The sequence below is a fragment of the Filicampus tigris genome, chromosome 21 (assembly GCF_054856515.1).
Source record: "Filicampus tigris isolate MCC_2025a chromosome 21, RoL_Ftig_1.0, whole genome shotgun sequence".
NCBI classification, from domain to species: Eukaryota; Metazoa; Chordata; class Actinopteri; order Syngnathiformes; family Syngnathidae; genus Filicampus; species Filicampus tigris.
In genome coordinates this window covers 3,027,141-3,040,947 of record NC_141237.1, presented here as the reverse complement: position 1 = coordinate 3,040,947, position 13,807 = coordinate 3,027,141, and the positions used below count along the sequence as shown (strand labels likewise).

The following is a 13,807-nucleotide window of genomic DNA, read 5'->3' as shown; positions in this document are numbered from 1 at the left end:
CAAGCAATCATTATGAACAAAATGTTGCTGTTTTCGGGTGGTCAATTTCCATTTATTTCAGGTGCCACTGTAGCGGTCAAGGTTTACATTACTTTCAGGAAGGAGTCCTGTATCATGTTCTCCACTTGTTCTACCAACGCGCCGTAATCTGCTTGACAAACTGCGTGTTCCCGCCCGTTTCTGTCCTTGAGGCATTCCATCAACCCCCCGTGCATTTCTGGTCTGGACGTAGCGCACTGCAGCATCCTCAGCTGCTCCGAAGCATCCTCCGGAATGTTCTCCACTCGCAAAGCTTGCAACACAGCGGGCGCAAATTTGCCGTAATGAGCAGTGGAACCGATAACGAGGGGGCACGTGCGGTCCCCAAGCTTGTCCGCCACAACTTTCGCCACGGCCGTGTGCGTGTCCATGACGTAGCCGGCGTGCGTGTGAACACGCCGGATGGCGGCCAGGCAGTCTTCTTCAGAGCACCAGCCGGCCTGTACTTCCTGCCGCATCCTGCCAAGAAGCGGGTCGGGAAGACGAAAACGCCGCCGCTCGTCTAAACGCGCAAACAAGTTCTTGACGAGCGGGCCGTCGCCGCCCGATACGTGATGGATGAACCTCTCCAGGTTGGACGATTTGAGGATGTCGATGGCCGGGGAGCAGCTGGGGCTCAGACGGCGTTCGCGGAGATCGTACTCACCCGTGTTGATGAAGTCCGACACGACGCGGTTGCGGTTGGACGCGCAAATGACTTTCCGGATGGGGACGCCCATTTGCTTGGCGTACACGGCGGACATGGCGTTGCCGAAGTTGCCGGTCGGGACGCAAAGGTCGATGGGGTCCCCGAACTGGATCACGCCGTCTCGGCACAGGTTTAGATAGGCGGCCGAGTGGTAAACAACCTGCAGGAGGAAAAAAAAAAATAAGTTGAGTGAACTCAAAATTTCAAGGCAACTAACTTCAAAAGGGCAATTCAACAAAATATTTTAAGCTTTGCTGCTGTGAAAATTCGCTTTGCCGCATTTCACAACAAACAAATAAGAGCTTATGGAACTAACCGTCCCTTGTACCGTTGCCAAGTTTAAAATGAGTAAAGTAAAGTAAAGTAAAAACAAATTTGCTTGCTTTGTTGTGCCAACTCACATTGTTTTCCATCAATGTCAGTAATTTATATTTTAAAGTTGTTCCAACTTAAATGGCTTTTTTAGCCCAAAACAATACAAGATATATTTATTTACAGTGTATAAGGCACCAACCAGCAGTTTTAAGAATACACTTTTAACTAATTCACTGCGATTAACGGCTACAGACGTCAAAGATCCATTTTTGGCCGGTCTAAGTCTTTCAGCTCCTGGACTCACCTGTGGTAATAAACGCGCCCAGTTGATTGAGTTGGCGGTGCTCAGCACGGTGCCACACTCCACGGCGAGGTGCCCCGTCAGGCCCGCCTCACCGAACATCCTCTTGATGCTCCTTTGGCAGAAGTCAAAGTCAGAGCGTACGCTGACGGCCTTGGCGTGGGTCCGGTCCAAGCCGGTCATCTGCAGCTCCTGGATGTGGCTCACGCCATCCTCCGGGAAAAAGACCAGCACGGCGGTCCTGCGTCTGTTAGCGCCACGCAGCCCGTCAAAGCCGCTTAGAACAGCGCTGCCCGTGTCGCCAGAGGTGGCGACCAGGATCAGGTAGTTGCACATGGACGGCAGGCAGTGGGCAAAGAGCTGGGGCATCAGCTGCAAGGCCAGGTCTTTGAAGGAAGCGGTTGGACCATGAAAAAGTTCCTGGACATACGTACTGTGCATCAGATGTTTGACGGGCGCAATCTCCTCTGTCGAAAAGTTAGACCCGTATGCTTTGAACACCATTTCTCTCAAATCCACGGCGGCGACTTCCGACGGGTGGATGCACTTCTCGAGTAACACCAATGCTCGCTCTGGATAAGACATATCAACTAGTCTCAACCACTCACAGGGAGCTATCTTTGGAAAGCCGTTTTTGGGTACGTAGAGACCACCGTCTGGGGCCAGACCCTCCACCACCACATCACTGAAGTGTACTTTCGATTCTTCTCCATCAGCCCTGGTGGAAACGTACATCTCCGCGGCGTGGTTGTGAAATCTCCCCACAGCCTGTAGCACCTTCCCCGCCACCTCATCTATTGTTTCCCCTCGACCGCACAACACGCGGACGTCCAACCACTGCTCGTAAAACTGCTTCCTGTACTGCAGGATTTCCGGCATGGTCCGTCCCGCTTCTTGACCAACGATCCTGTCCACCTTCATTCTGTGGAGCCTCTGCAGGATGTCCTCATCATCTACATCCAGGTAGACGACCACACCGCTTTGTTTGACGTGCTGCATTGCCTCGGAATGAAGAGGGTTGGAGCCCGTCAGCGAAAGGACGCATCCGGAAGCCGTGAAATTACATAAAACCTGACCTTCTTCCTCAAGGAAACGCTCGCCGCCGATGGCAGTCAACTTGGCAGCGACGGGCATCTTCCAAGTTGCCTCCAAGATATCATCGTCTACGTCAACAGCTGGGAGACCAAGTCTGGCGGCCACGATTTTGCCCACTGTGGTCTTCCCTGCTCCAGGTGGACCCATAATTAGGATGTTCTGCTCCCGATAATATCCAGCAGAGCAGGTTTGGGTGGAAAGCCATGAATTTGATTTGAAACGTGGACCCAGGCTGCATCTGAATGTTCTTAGAGCAAGCTGCCGTGCTCTTCGTAAAGCCATGGCAAACTGAAACGAAAGAATCACTGTTCCTATGATTTAAATACGACTTGCAAGTAGCTTTAGCTTGTCTAGATGGCGACGTTGTCCGTAATTGTTCTCCCAAATTCGTCAACTGGGGTCAAAAATAAATACTTGTTAAATGTATACCCACGTCAAATGTAGCCTTTGTAGGTCCTCAAGAGCGACACTTTATGCTCGGTTTACTCCGTAGAAGACACAAACTTTGTTGTGGGTGGCGCCATGTTGCCATTTCAAAACAACTACGGCACACTGGAAGGGACAAATTTAACGAGGCGCACTCCTGGAGAAAAGGGGGATATGACGTGGTTTAAAATACTACACACTAATAGTACACCAATAACACTGATACACGTGAATACCTCAATTGAGTTAATATAAATACCGACGCATTTTCAACATTTTCACCTTCATGCCAAGTTATGTTGGCGCACAAAGTACAACCCGCTGAGTTCAAGGTTATTCGCAAAATGTAATAATGTTAACTTAATTCAATTTACTTCTAATTACAAGGAGGAAGTCGCGTTTGTAAATTACAACACTTGAGAAAAAATAAACAAAACACTTAAGCCAGTACATTCATAAGGTTTAATAATTAACGACTGCACCTGAAGGCAACTCATGCTCTACGCAGGTTGCCTAGCAACTAGCCAAGCATAATCCTCAGAGAACTTTGCAGCTAGCGTTAAGTGTTAGCGCGTCTAATTTACGGCATTTAACTGATTATTTGCGACATTTATCTGCTTCATCTCGACTTTTCAACTTTGGCTACTTTTCAACATGGCTAATACTGTGTTTCCCCAAGAGAGCATCTACAATTATTTACCTGAGCAGGTTCACACTGAAAAGCCAAAGTAAGTCCGAGAAAAACACATCCAAGTACTATAAGTATGCCAGCTGCACATTTTTAGACATTGCAGTCTCTTTCTAGTTCTGTATTTGACATTATTCGGGAACTGATGATTTGATTAGAAATTGGTATTACTTCTGTGCTATTTCTTCAGGTACAAGTCCAAGTTTGGACCAGTGGTTATCCTGAAGGACAAGCCGCTCAAGAATGCAATGAAAACTATGGGACCTGCAAAAGTGGAGACTCCATCTCCTGATAAATACCTCAAGAAGCATTCCAAAGAGCACAAACTGCCTAAAAGTGAGTTGTCAAACCAATAAATATAACATAATTGTGTGAGTCCTTATTGTCCTAATCTTGTCTTGCAGTAAAAGAACGTTGTCATCGCACGTGCACTGCAAAGAAACCGGCAGTCCCCTTGAGGTCAGAACACGCACCTATAGGCACCCACACCAAGAGAAACTTTATCAAGCCCACCGCACCCGTGCCAATGAAACCGCTGGCAGCTTCTGTTGACACTAGCCGAGGCCACAAGGAGCTCCTGGAACATTCCGGAATGGTCCCCAAGTACGTCAACAAAAAGGTAACGCTTAAAAGCAGCAGGGGACAAACGTCGGAGACATTCAAACATCTACGGAGCTCCAGACATGACATGACACCTTACACCTAATTCGTGGCCACAAATTAGTATTTTGTGGCTGCAAAATAGTATTTCATGGCCAAGTGTTATATCTAAAGGGTGATTGAAAAATAACTCCCCATTTTAAAATACTTGTTAATATTGTATTTAAAACATATTTAAATACTGTGATATCACAGTATTAAAATTGCAGTTCAAAAATGGCCCTTTTGAAATATTTGGGTAAATAAAAAAATTAAAATTTATTGAATCCTTCTCCGTTAGTAACTGCTCACCCCTCCCCTCTCTGCTTACGGAGAAGGAGGGGAAAAAAGTGAATTTGAAGAGCTTATTCCCGTGATATGCGAGGTACGGGGCTCCTAATCGGGGTCCCGGATGCTTCCAGGGTTACGGCGAAGTGCCCGTGTACCTGCAACATCGCAGCGAGGAAGTGCAAAGAGCCATGGACGAGTACAACACGTATCTGAAGGAGCAGATGGAGCAAGGCGCCATGAGGCAGCTGTCAGATGAGGAGCGACAAGCCAACCTGGAGGTACTTCCAGAGTGACTCTCTGCTGAAACAGGAACAACAACAAGCAAAATGTCTGACTTCCTTTCCTTTGCCCGGAAGAGCCTGAAGAGCACCTTGACCGAGCTGCACAACAAGTACCAGCGTCTGCCGATGGTCGTGGACACGCCGATGTGGAAGAGTCGCAAGGAGCAACTGGAGGCGGAGATGAAGCAGCTGGAGAGCGACGTCGACCTTTTGGAGAAGTTCAAAACCATCTACATTGCCAATTAGAAGTGGCGCGAAGACCTCCACCAAGGCCCGACAGCCCCGATTCCACACAGCGTCACCTTATACAGTCTCATAAATGCTTCATGGCCAGGTCGTTGAGGACTTGGGGGGGAAAAAGCAAAATTTCCCCGAGCCCCACCTGATTACAAACTTTGTAGTATTTTGTGTTACTAGAAAACACCAGCCAGTGTTTTACACTAAACCAGCTTGACAGGTTTGTGGATCCTAAAAGTGGTCGGATTCAGTATAAATATGTCAACATTTTTAAAATGACACTTTAACTCACCAAAATATGTCTAAATCCAATTAATTTTGCATCAACTTACTGTATCTCTGTGCTTCAGACTCTGCTTTGGAACAACCCTCAATAGGATGCATGGAGAAATTGTCAGGCAAAGAGAAAAAATAATGCGTCCAAATTTCGGCAGTTTTTCCTTGGGCCATGCCCCACCGCTTTACAAATGTTTGTAGAAAGTAAAAAATGACATTTAATACTTAAACCTGCCGTTTGAAGGTCTAAAAAAATGTCTCAGTCTTAACAATTTTGTCCAGCCAGCTGGAAAGAGATTTAAGCCAATGCATTGCACGAATAAATGCTTCAACCAGCAAATCATATTTCCTTTGTAAAAATATTATTACAAAATGTCTTCAAAAAATAGAATCACCCCTGGCCTAACCCACCACAAAATGAATCAAGCGTATTTCATGTCGTCCTGCAAACAAACAGACAAAAATCTCCTTTCCTCATTCATACATTACGAACATTTCAATAAAGCATAAAAGCTTTGCTCAAAGTCTGTCTTAATGTATTGATTGGCCAGCAGCAGGCCTGGAGGCTGTCACATGAAGTCCATTATCTCTCGCATTCTCCAACAGTGGAATGGTGAAAAAAAAAAAAAAAAAAAAAAAAAGCAAATGACTGGAGCGTGATCGCTCAGCGCATGTGGCCGGGAAAGACTGCACCGTTTTTAGTCTCCTTCTTGACGAGAAATCAGCAAAAGCTCGTGAGTTGTGGTAACTGTCCCTTGAAGCAACAGCACATTATTGACGATAATGTTAACACGCTTGTCATGAGATAAAAGAAACATTTGTGCATATTTCGTCCTGCCTTTTTCTCAGTCAAAGCAACTTTTTTGGGGGGTGACTGTCTTCACCCTGAGACCACAACCGCTGCTGACATATTGCTGTGAACTTTGACCTCCGGGAGGACTATTTTCCCTCTGTCTGTCAGCGCTGTGACAAATGGAGCACGCCGGGAAGAGAAGAGGAATTGTGGTAAGTCGAGCGCAAAGGCTGGCTACAAAAGTATTTGAAATTACTTTTTTTAATTGACACTGTCAGAGAAAGACCTGCTTGTACGGTTTTGGTTGCCTTATTTTACTATATCGGATAAGTAAAATTGTAGCAGAGCTCCTACATTTGCTTATATTTGCATTATAGTCACCAGAGATGCTGCTTATTTCTAGTACAGGGAAACCTCACAAATTTGATTATGTGTCCTGATATTAAAAAGAAAAATCATCTGTTTGCTGTTTTTTGTCCCCAGGCAAGTCATGTCTAATTTGAAAATATTAGCGCCATCTTGGGGCCAATGAAATATGTTGACGTGAGGGGAGGAGCTACATTTAGATCCTGGCCTTGTCATCTAATTAAAAAAAAAAAAAATTGACTTGCTGCCATTTTGTGGAATCGATAGGCCATTCCAAACCTTTTTGTGTCAATTACTCGCGGATGTATCGCTGTTTGTGGGTTATAATAGTTGTGGATTTTTAAAATTATAATTAGTTTTTATTCCGTTTTGATTTTGTTGTTAAAATACAGTTATTAGACCGGGCTTGTTTTTTGGGGGAAATGCTTCGTTTTAGTTTAGTGCTTATATTAGTTTTATTTATTTTTTATTAAACATGGAGTATTTGTTGGGTGCAAGATAAAAAAAGAAGCTCATTAAGTGTTAGGGCTGGGACGGTACACTTTTGTCCCAATCCGATATGGATTCCATTACTTGCGATCTGATACGTATTGCGATACTTGAATACATGTATTTTATAATACTGCAGTATTATAAAAAATATTGATTGACATTACAGAGGCAAGCAGTACTGATTGTGAAGGACATGGCAATGCTGAGAGGCTTTAAAAATAAAAATAAAAATCTAGCATTTACATGCACTTACTGGAAGCATGCAGCCAAAACAAACGTGGTGAAATGAGGAGGAAAAACCGTTTGAAATAAATGATTGCAATTTCATGGAACAAATGTGACCATTTCATATTGTGACCGTGGCTCAATGCTTCTGACTAACAGACACATGATCGTCCTGTTGTCGCAGATCAAAGACGACTGGCCCGGATACAGTCTGGATTTGTTCACTTACCCGGAGCACTACCATGATGATATCGAAAGCGTTTACATTCCGCACGGCGTGGTCATGAACAGGTGCGCTCCACAACACGTTCATCCATTCACAAAAAAATAAAAAAAAAATAAAAAAACTCAAAAAAAAGGAGCGTCAGTAGGTTCAAGTCCTCCGCCGTGTTCGCCATGCACGCAGGACCGAGCGGCTGGCCCGCTACATCGTGGACGACTTTGTGGATGACAACATCATGGTGCTGTGCGTGCTGAAGGGCGGCTACAAGTTCTGCGCCGACCTGGTGGAGTGCATCAAGGTGCTGGGACGCAACTCCAACAAGTACCTGGAAACCCGAGTGGAGTTCATCCGACTCAAGAGCTACCTGGTGCGTGAACGGAGTAAGAACACTCAGTAAGTTTTGTAGATTAAAGTTTCTAAAATATTCAAGTAGGATTTTTGATCGAAATAAATAGATAGTTATGTCTTTTTTTTTTTTAAAGCGGAAGTCAACCCAAACATATTTCTTTCAAGATGTTCCCAGCAGGCCCACTAGTTGAAACACGGCATTCTGATTAATTTTGCGTTTGTGGAATATAAGTTAAGCAGCAAAATGCACTCGTTTTCAGCCATTTACGGGGGCGGCCATTTTGTCTTCTGTCGACTGAAAATGACATCACAACTGGGGGGGATTCCAAAATTAAGCTGAATATTTTTTCAAAAATAGCTGTAGTACAAGAACAAAGGCTCATTCTTTTCTGTGTGGACTTTAATGTGTGACTAATGAGTGTCACGCACAAAAAGTAGCGAACGCTGTGACCGAGAGCATCTTAACCCTCCTGTTACGTTCCTTTTTTTGGAAACAGCGCCAATATTCCTGGGTCATTTTGACCCGGGTGCGTGTTTAATTATGAAAAGGTGTCAGGCTGTCAGCGACAGGATGGATCATGGAGAAATTCTAATCAAATCCAAAATAAGAGGAGCGAGTTCAAGCTCAGCACAATGTCATGTCATGTCTCTGCCACTAGATGTCAGCGTTTCTCATGTTTTCACGAGGCCGAGGCCACATTCCACCAGGACACCTCAAGGACACAGGAAATACTGCAGGCCTCACATCATCATCATATGACAACATGAGGGCCAGCCTCGTGTGGAGGATAATAACACACCTGCAGTGTTTACACGCGGGAATTTGCCTTGGGAATGACACGCTTAACGTCGCAGGTGGCAAAAGTACTCGCTCTGTACTTAATGTAGGCAGAGATCTGTGTTTTCACATTTCCGGAGCATTTTAGCAATGAGGTTTTCAAAAAACAAAACACGCCCGAAAGATGTTGTCATCATCACAGACAAGAATCTTTGCGATGCGATCTTGAAATGGCCGACTGCCGTGTCACTTTACAAGCTCGCAGTTCATCATGGTCTCATGTGACTCGCTCCCCTCGGGGCTGTGATGTCGCCCACATTACAAGCCATGTGATGCTTTCCCAGTGGATTCTCTGCTTATAGGACACAATCCCAGTGTCAAAAAAAACGTTGTCATTTGTCGCCACAAAATCACTCTTTCCTTCAGTGGATGTAAGCCAGTTACATTTTGTAATGAAAGATTCCTTGTCCTCTCTTCAACAGAACGACCAATCGACGGAGGATCTTCACATCATCGGCAGCCGAGATCTGTCCTTCCTGCGAGGAAAGGTGTGTTTGTAGTTGTCGACTTCTGACGAATAAATGGCCTTTTTAGCATGACCCAAAACTGCAAAAAAAATCTTGTATCTGAAGGGTCCCCAACCGCAAATCTCCAATAATTTAGCCAGCCTGTTAACTCTAACTGAATTTCCACCACGTCTCTTTTCAACCCGTTGAAAAGCAAATTATAAGGCTAAAATCGTCATTCAAACTATCTCCCGTTTTCTCACTAACTACAAGTGGAAACCGCCGTCTTCTGCCAGCTGAAAGTCCGCGTGACGTCATAGTGAAAAAGGTCTTTGAGTACACCCGACCGTCTCGTTCTTCCCGTAACGGCGGTCAGGTGGAAGACCATTTGGCCCGACGCCCCGAATTCCTCGTTTCTCGACGGCGGGGCTCACAAAGAAGCCCATAGACGCCGCTGGGGGAACAAGGGCGCGTTTGAAGCGCTGCCATGGAGAAAGTGTCCGCACAGATGTTCACCACTGGCTAGAATGGAAGGGATTCTCCTTAGACGCGGCAGACATTGTTGCCATGGATACCCGCTTTTTTCAAACATTCCACATGTATGCAAAACGATGCAAATGTCACTGATGTGAGTGTGTTTCCTCTTTTTTGCATGTTTCCAAGAGCGTGCTCATAGTTGAGGTGAGTGTTGGTTTGTACACTCCTCTCTTTGAATATCCTATTTCAATTGTAAAAGAGCACAATGCAAGGTGACGCACTTCAAGAGTTCGGTGAGGAAAGTGTTGTCAAACCTGCACCAGGGCTATCATGGTTTGAGATTTTCCTTCATAGTTACTTTTTATTTTCTTTTGACTTTTGTTTTATGAATTCAGTTAGTTCTAATTCGTTTTTAGAGCAAGTTTTCAAAAATGCTTCATTTTACTTTCATTTTTATTTTATTTTATTTATTCATTTTTTCTTTTAAATATATGGCCTATTTGTTGAGTGCAAGATTTGTTTTTGGATTTCCTTCAAGGCATTTATATTTTATTTCGTTAACGAAAAATGCTTTTTCCAGTTTGAGTTGTTTTGTTATTTTTTTTTTGTTCACTATAATAACCTTGACCTGCATGTATCTTTTAAATGGGACATATTATACAACAGTGACTTTTCATTCTTTGACATATTATTTGAAAGTCCCTGTAAAGTGAAAATAAACGTCTTCGAAATTTGACACGACACACAGAAGAGTGTTGTTAAATTAGCAACCTTGCCAAATTTGAACGATTCAGAAAATTTGCCAAGCCGCTGTACCCGTTCTCGAGCACAGTGGGCGCTGAAACCCCCCAAAATGAATGATACTTTGTCTGAAATCTTTCTTATGCCTACTCATAACATCGCTGCCCCCACCCCCATCTGCTGCTCCCCTCCCCAAGGCCATTGTTGACACAGGCAAGACAATGAAGACCCTTCTGAAGCATGTGGAGACCTTTCAACCCAAGATGGTCAAGGTCGCGGGGTGAGTCTGCCTCGCTCGACCGTCCGCATGCATTTGCCCCCCAACCGACCCGATACCCCCGCGGCAGGAAATGCCAAGTGTGTGATGGAAGACGATGTCGCCGTCTCTGTGTCGCCTGCTTGTAATTTAGAGTGTGCCGCAGACAAAAGTATTGGGACACACTGATTAGTTTGGAATGCTAACTTGTTTGCGCTAACACATTTGCAGTCTGCTGGTGAAGAGAGCTCCCAACATGGACGAGAACCTGACGGACTGTGAGTAGTCTGAAACAACATGTACACGCCAGCCTTGCCCGTTTTGGAAACCCACCACCTCTCGTCTTGTCTCCGCCCCGCAGATGTGGGATTTGAAATCCCCAAGCGCTTTGTGGTGGGCTACGCTTTGGACTACAACGAGTACTTCCGGGACCTGCACGTAAGTGTGCGTCCCTCCTTTTGAAGGCCGGAGAGGCAGGGAGGGATGAAAGACGCAGAGGGAGGGAAGATAGTAAATCAAAGAGATGGGCCCTCCGCCCACTCACCTTGGCCTGAATCTCACCTAGCAGGTTTCTTCCCCGACCTAACTCTCACTCCCTACACCCAAAAACGTACAGCTGCATCTGTTATGTAATAATTCCCTTCAGCCTTGTTCATAAGTTGCTATGGTTAGCATGCTAAGGCGTGGAAAAACAATGACTGTACGTATAAAAGGTCCACAAACTCCAATAATGACGCTTTTTTTTTTTTTTTTGTGAAACTGCAATTTATTCTTCCAAATAAGTGTGACTGTGTGTGTGTTTGCATTGTGTGACTCTTCCACATATTTTGTAATGGGGGGGCGTTTAGCGCACACGAGGGAGGGTTACCAGTGGAATGTCAGGTCTCATTATCAGTCCAGCTGAAAACATCCTCTCTTATCTGCTCTTCTTCTAAACACCAAGAAATATGACTTGCGCGCATGCAGTAAAAATCATATCCGTGCATGTATGGCTTTCAAAAGGCATCGTCATTATAACTCACACCGACAAGCAGACATGTTGAGTTGCCTCCTATAGTAAATTATGTCATTTTTTCCTGTAAACGCCATGTTTCAGACTTTGCGGCATTTTTGAGTCAGTGTCAGTCAAAGGTGACCCCGCCCCTGCCAAATGGGATTCTTTCAAGTGGCTTTTTTCATGTGGGATGACATCATTTTTTTTTTCTTCCTCTTCTTCTCCTTTCAGCATATCTGTGTCATCAGCAAAAGCGGCAAGCAGAAGTACAAGGTTTGACCCAACATCCCAATGGAAAAAATCCTGTACGAAGATCACAAAATATACATTTGTACATCCTTGAATTTACTTGTCAGCCTTTACTTTGTTTGTGTGTGTGTGTGTGTGTGTGTGTGTGTGTGTGCGCGTGTGTGAGACGGACACAAAAGACATTGACACGTGAAAGAAAAAGCGGAGCAGGCGAGGACGGTGGTGGCAGATGGCGAGAGATTATTAAAGTTGGCATCATCCAGGGTCCGCTCTGACTCATGGAAAACACACACACACGCACACAATCCCAAACACACGCGCACAGTGGGCGCAGTGTGTGTCGGCCACACACACTTACGCAAACATGATATGCTTGTTCAGTTATGAGCAGGCGCTTGCCAATCCGATCAAATTGGACAACACTGTTGCATTGTGTTTCAACGAATTCCATGTTTTCGATTTCGTACACACTCGATGGGCAAAAACATTATTTAGAAGAGATATTTCAGGAGACACATAATGCATTTTTTTCACCATTTAAAACCTTGTCTTGAACAAATATGTGTGACCGGGGGGAGATCTAGAGCCATGGCTTGCCCCAACAAAACAGGATGATGACGATGATAAACAATTTTATATTTTATATTAAATATGTAAGATGAATTAAATGTCATATACTCACCTCTGATTTCCACCTGATTTCACTGATTTCTTTCAGTTTATTACTTTGTCTTCCCCTCTCGAAAAGGTCGAACTTAAAAATTTGAACTGAGTGGAACAGATGATGAGTTACATTAATGGTGTAAAAAAAACTTTTGAAATGATTTATCTCTGTCTAACTTTAACAAAAACCTGACATTTGAACAAGAGTGTATAGACTTTTTACATCCTCTGTTTATTCAACCTGAGAACAAAAACAGAAAAAATGGTGAATTCATGAGTCGCAAATTAAAATGTATTGCGAAACAAATAAATCATTTTCGGAGCAGTGGCACATTGGCTGGGAAGGACCGCTCTAAGCAAACAAAGTGTGGCGTTCTGGATCCTTTTGCTGTGGCCCCGCCTCGGGGGGGCCGTGACCCCTCAGGAGAGGACCCAAAGTGGACATGAAAAGAATGCAAACACGCTTCAAACGTCGAAAGATTGTTTTGTTTCGGTCGTCGCGGCGACTGAGAGTCAGTGGCGCGCGGCGTCCGTACACTACTTGACTCTCAATCATCTGAAAAGCGCACAATGAGGCCAGCCTACCCTTCGGATCGCCGTGATTATGCTCGCTCATTTGTTGTTATTTTTCTGCTCCGAGGTCAAAAAATTGCAATGAAAACACAGCGCAGCGCGTTAATCGAGCTGCCAGATGACTGGTTGTTTGGCTATCGCCAGCAAGCACAAACAAAAGAGATTTGGGGAGGTGATTGCGGGAGATCTTTACATTCCTGCTTTGGCTCCAAACTTGGGAGTGCGAGCGATAAGAAAAAGAGGCAAAAACTCCTGCGTCCTTATCAAAAAACATCAGACTGCAGCAGTGGCGGTTACAGGGGGGCATTTACGAGACTTTAAACTATGAACTTTAATAGCGTGTATTTGGATTTTCCGAGTTGCGTTGCAAGCCAAAATTTGTGTTACAAAGAGCTGCAGATATGCTGAAATTGATGTTAAAGTGGCTTCGGGCTCGCATTGCAAACGTCACGGCTCACCTGTTTTTTGGGTTCGCTTGTGACATTTGTGAACCTGGGGGCACTTTGAAGTCAATTTCAGTTTGACAGCAGGGGACAGTGCTGGATAAAATTTCAGCCCCCGAGATGGAAAAAAAATGGGTGGATTTTTCTGCTCGATTCATATTCCACAACATTAATCAAAATACCATGTTTAGACCGTAGGGGCACATTTTTTGCCTTGAATTTCCCTTTATATTGTGAATCAACTATTGCCTAGTATGACTCCTTTAACCTAGCGCAGCGCTAATGCTCGCCGCACAGCCATGGGAACCTGCAGGAGCCATTGTGTTCGCCGAGTGAGGTGAAAGCGAGACGCCACAGAAAGCGGCGCTGCTTCCACAATTGGCGGTGGAGGCTTTGTAGGCGAG

General features: G+C 44.8%; 3 protein-coding genes across 8 annotated transcripts; 2 read left to right on the top strand and 1 right to left on the bottom strand.

The window, feature by feature from the left end:
* Nucleotides 1-30: 30 nt before the first annotated feature.
* thnsl1 (threonine synthase like 1) lies at nucleotides 31-3,006 on the bottom strand. 2 transcript variants are annotated; one of them, XM_086020436.1, is made up of 3 exons: nucleotides 2,872-3,006; nucleotides 1,347-2,726; nucleotides 31-887 (listed from the first exon to the last, which is right to left on the bottom strand). In XM_086020436.1, the coding sequence occupies exons 2-3, from the start codon at nucleotides 2,718-2,720 to the stop codon at nucleotides 84-86; spliced, it is 2,178 nt and encodes a 725-aa protein (XP_085876562.1). In that variant the 5' UTR covers nucleotides 2,721-2,726; nucleotides 2,872-3,006; the 3' UTR covers nucleotides 31-83. The 2 variants fall into 2 exon arrangements, with proteins under 2 accessions (XP_085876562.1, XP_085876563.1); XM_086020437.1 differs by having other exon boundaries at nucleotides 1,347-2,994.
* A 400-nt stretch (nucleotides 3,007-3,406) lies between these two features.
* enkur (enkurin, TRPC channel interacting protein) lies at nucleotides 3,407-5,765 on the top strand. The gene is made up of 5 exons (XM_086020438.1): nucleotides 3,407-3,592; nucleotides 3,743-3,888; nucleotides 3,957-4,171; nucleotides 4,614-4,760; nucleotides 4,839-5,765. Exons 1-5 carry the CDS (start codon nucleotides 3,519-3,521, stop codon nucleotides 5,007-5,009), a joined length of 753 nt encoding a protein of 250 aa, XP_085876564.1. The 5' UTR covers nucleotides 3,407-3,518; the 3' UTR covers nucleotides 5,010-5,765.
* A 142-nt stretch (nucleotides 5,766-5,907) lies between these two features.
* On the top strand, nucleotides 5,908-12,406 carry prtfdc1a (phosphoribosyl transferase domain containing 1a). Of its 5 annotated transcripts, none has more exons than XM_086020441.1 (10): nucleotides 5,908-6,010; nucleotides 6,126-6,281; nucleotides 7,337-7,443; nucleotides 7,559-7,742; nucleotides 8,984-9,049; nucleotides 9,671-9,688; nucleotides 10,423-10,505; nucleotides 10,713-10,759; nucleotides 10,843-10,919; nucleotides 11,707-12,406. In XM_086020441.1, exons 2-10 carry the CDS (start codon nucleotides 6,249-6,251, stop codon nucleotides 11,752-11,754), a joined length of 663 nt encoding a protein of 220 aa, XP_085876567.1. In that variant the 5' UTR covers nucleotides 5,908-6,010; nucleotides 6,126-6,248; the 3' UTR covers nucleotides 11,755-12,406. The 5 variants fall into 5 exon arrangements, with proteins under 5 accessions (XP_085876567.1, XP_085876569.1, XP_085876568.1 ...); XM_086020443.1 differs by having other exon boundaries at nucleotides 6,009-6,281; nucleotides 11,707-11,748; nucleotides 11,904-12,406; XM_086020442.1 differs by lacking the exons at nucleotides 5,908-6,010; nucleotides 6,126-6,281 and adding an exon at nucleotides 6,699-6,755 and having other exon boundaries at nucleotides 8,984-9,051; nucleotides 9,664-9,688.
* The last annotated feature ends 1,401 nt before the right edge of the window (nucleotides 12,407-13,807 follow it).

Excerpts from the sequence above, each read along its gene's own strand:
- enkur (XM_086020438.1), top strand. The coding sequence starts at position 3,519 with ATGGCTAATACTGTGTTTCCCCAAGAGAGCATCTACAATTATTTACCT. Across the intron at positions 4,172-4,613 it reads CCAAGTACGTCAACAAAAAG|GGTTACGGCGAAGTGCCCGT; the intron begins GTAACGCTTAAA and ends GGATGCTTCCAG. Across the intron at positions 4,761-4,838 it reads AGCGACAAGCCAACCTGGAG|AGCCTGAAGAGCACCTTGAC; the intron begins GTACTTCCAGAG and ends TTTGCCCGGAAG.
- thnsl1 (XM_086020436.1), bottom strand. The coding sequence starts at position 2,720 with ATGGCTTTACGAAGAGCACGGCAGCTTGCTCTAAGAACATTCAGATGC. Across the intron at positions 888-1,346 it reads GGGCGCGTTTATTACCACAG|GTTGTTTACCACTCGGCCGC; the intron begins GTGAGTCCAGGA and ends TTCCTCCTGCAG.
- prtfdc1a (XM_086020443.1), top strand. The coding sequence starts at position 6,249 with ATGGAGCACGCCGGGAAGAGAAGAGGAATTGTG. Across the intron at positions 6,282-7,336 it reads GGAAGAGAAGAGGAATTGTG|ATCAAAGACGACTGGCCCGG; the intron begins GTAAGTCGAGCG and ends CTGTTGTCGCAG. Across the intron at positions 11,749-11,903 it reads GCGGCAAGCAGAAGTACAAG|ACATTGACACGTGAAAGAAA; the intron begins GTTTGACCCAAC and ends CGGACACAAAAG.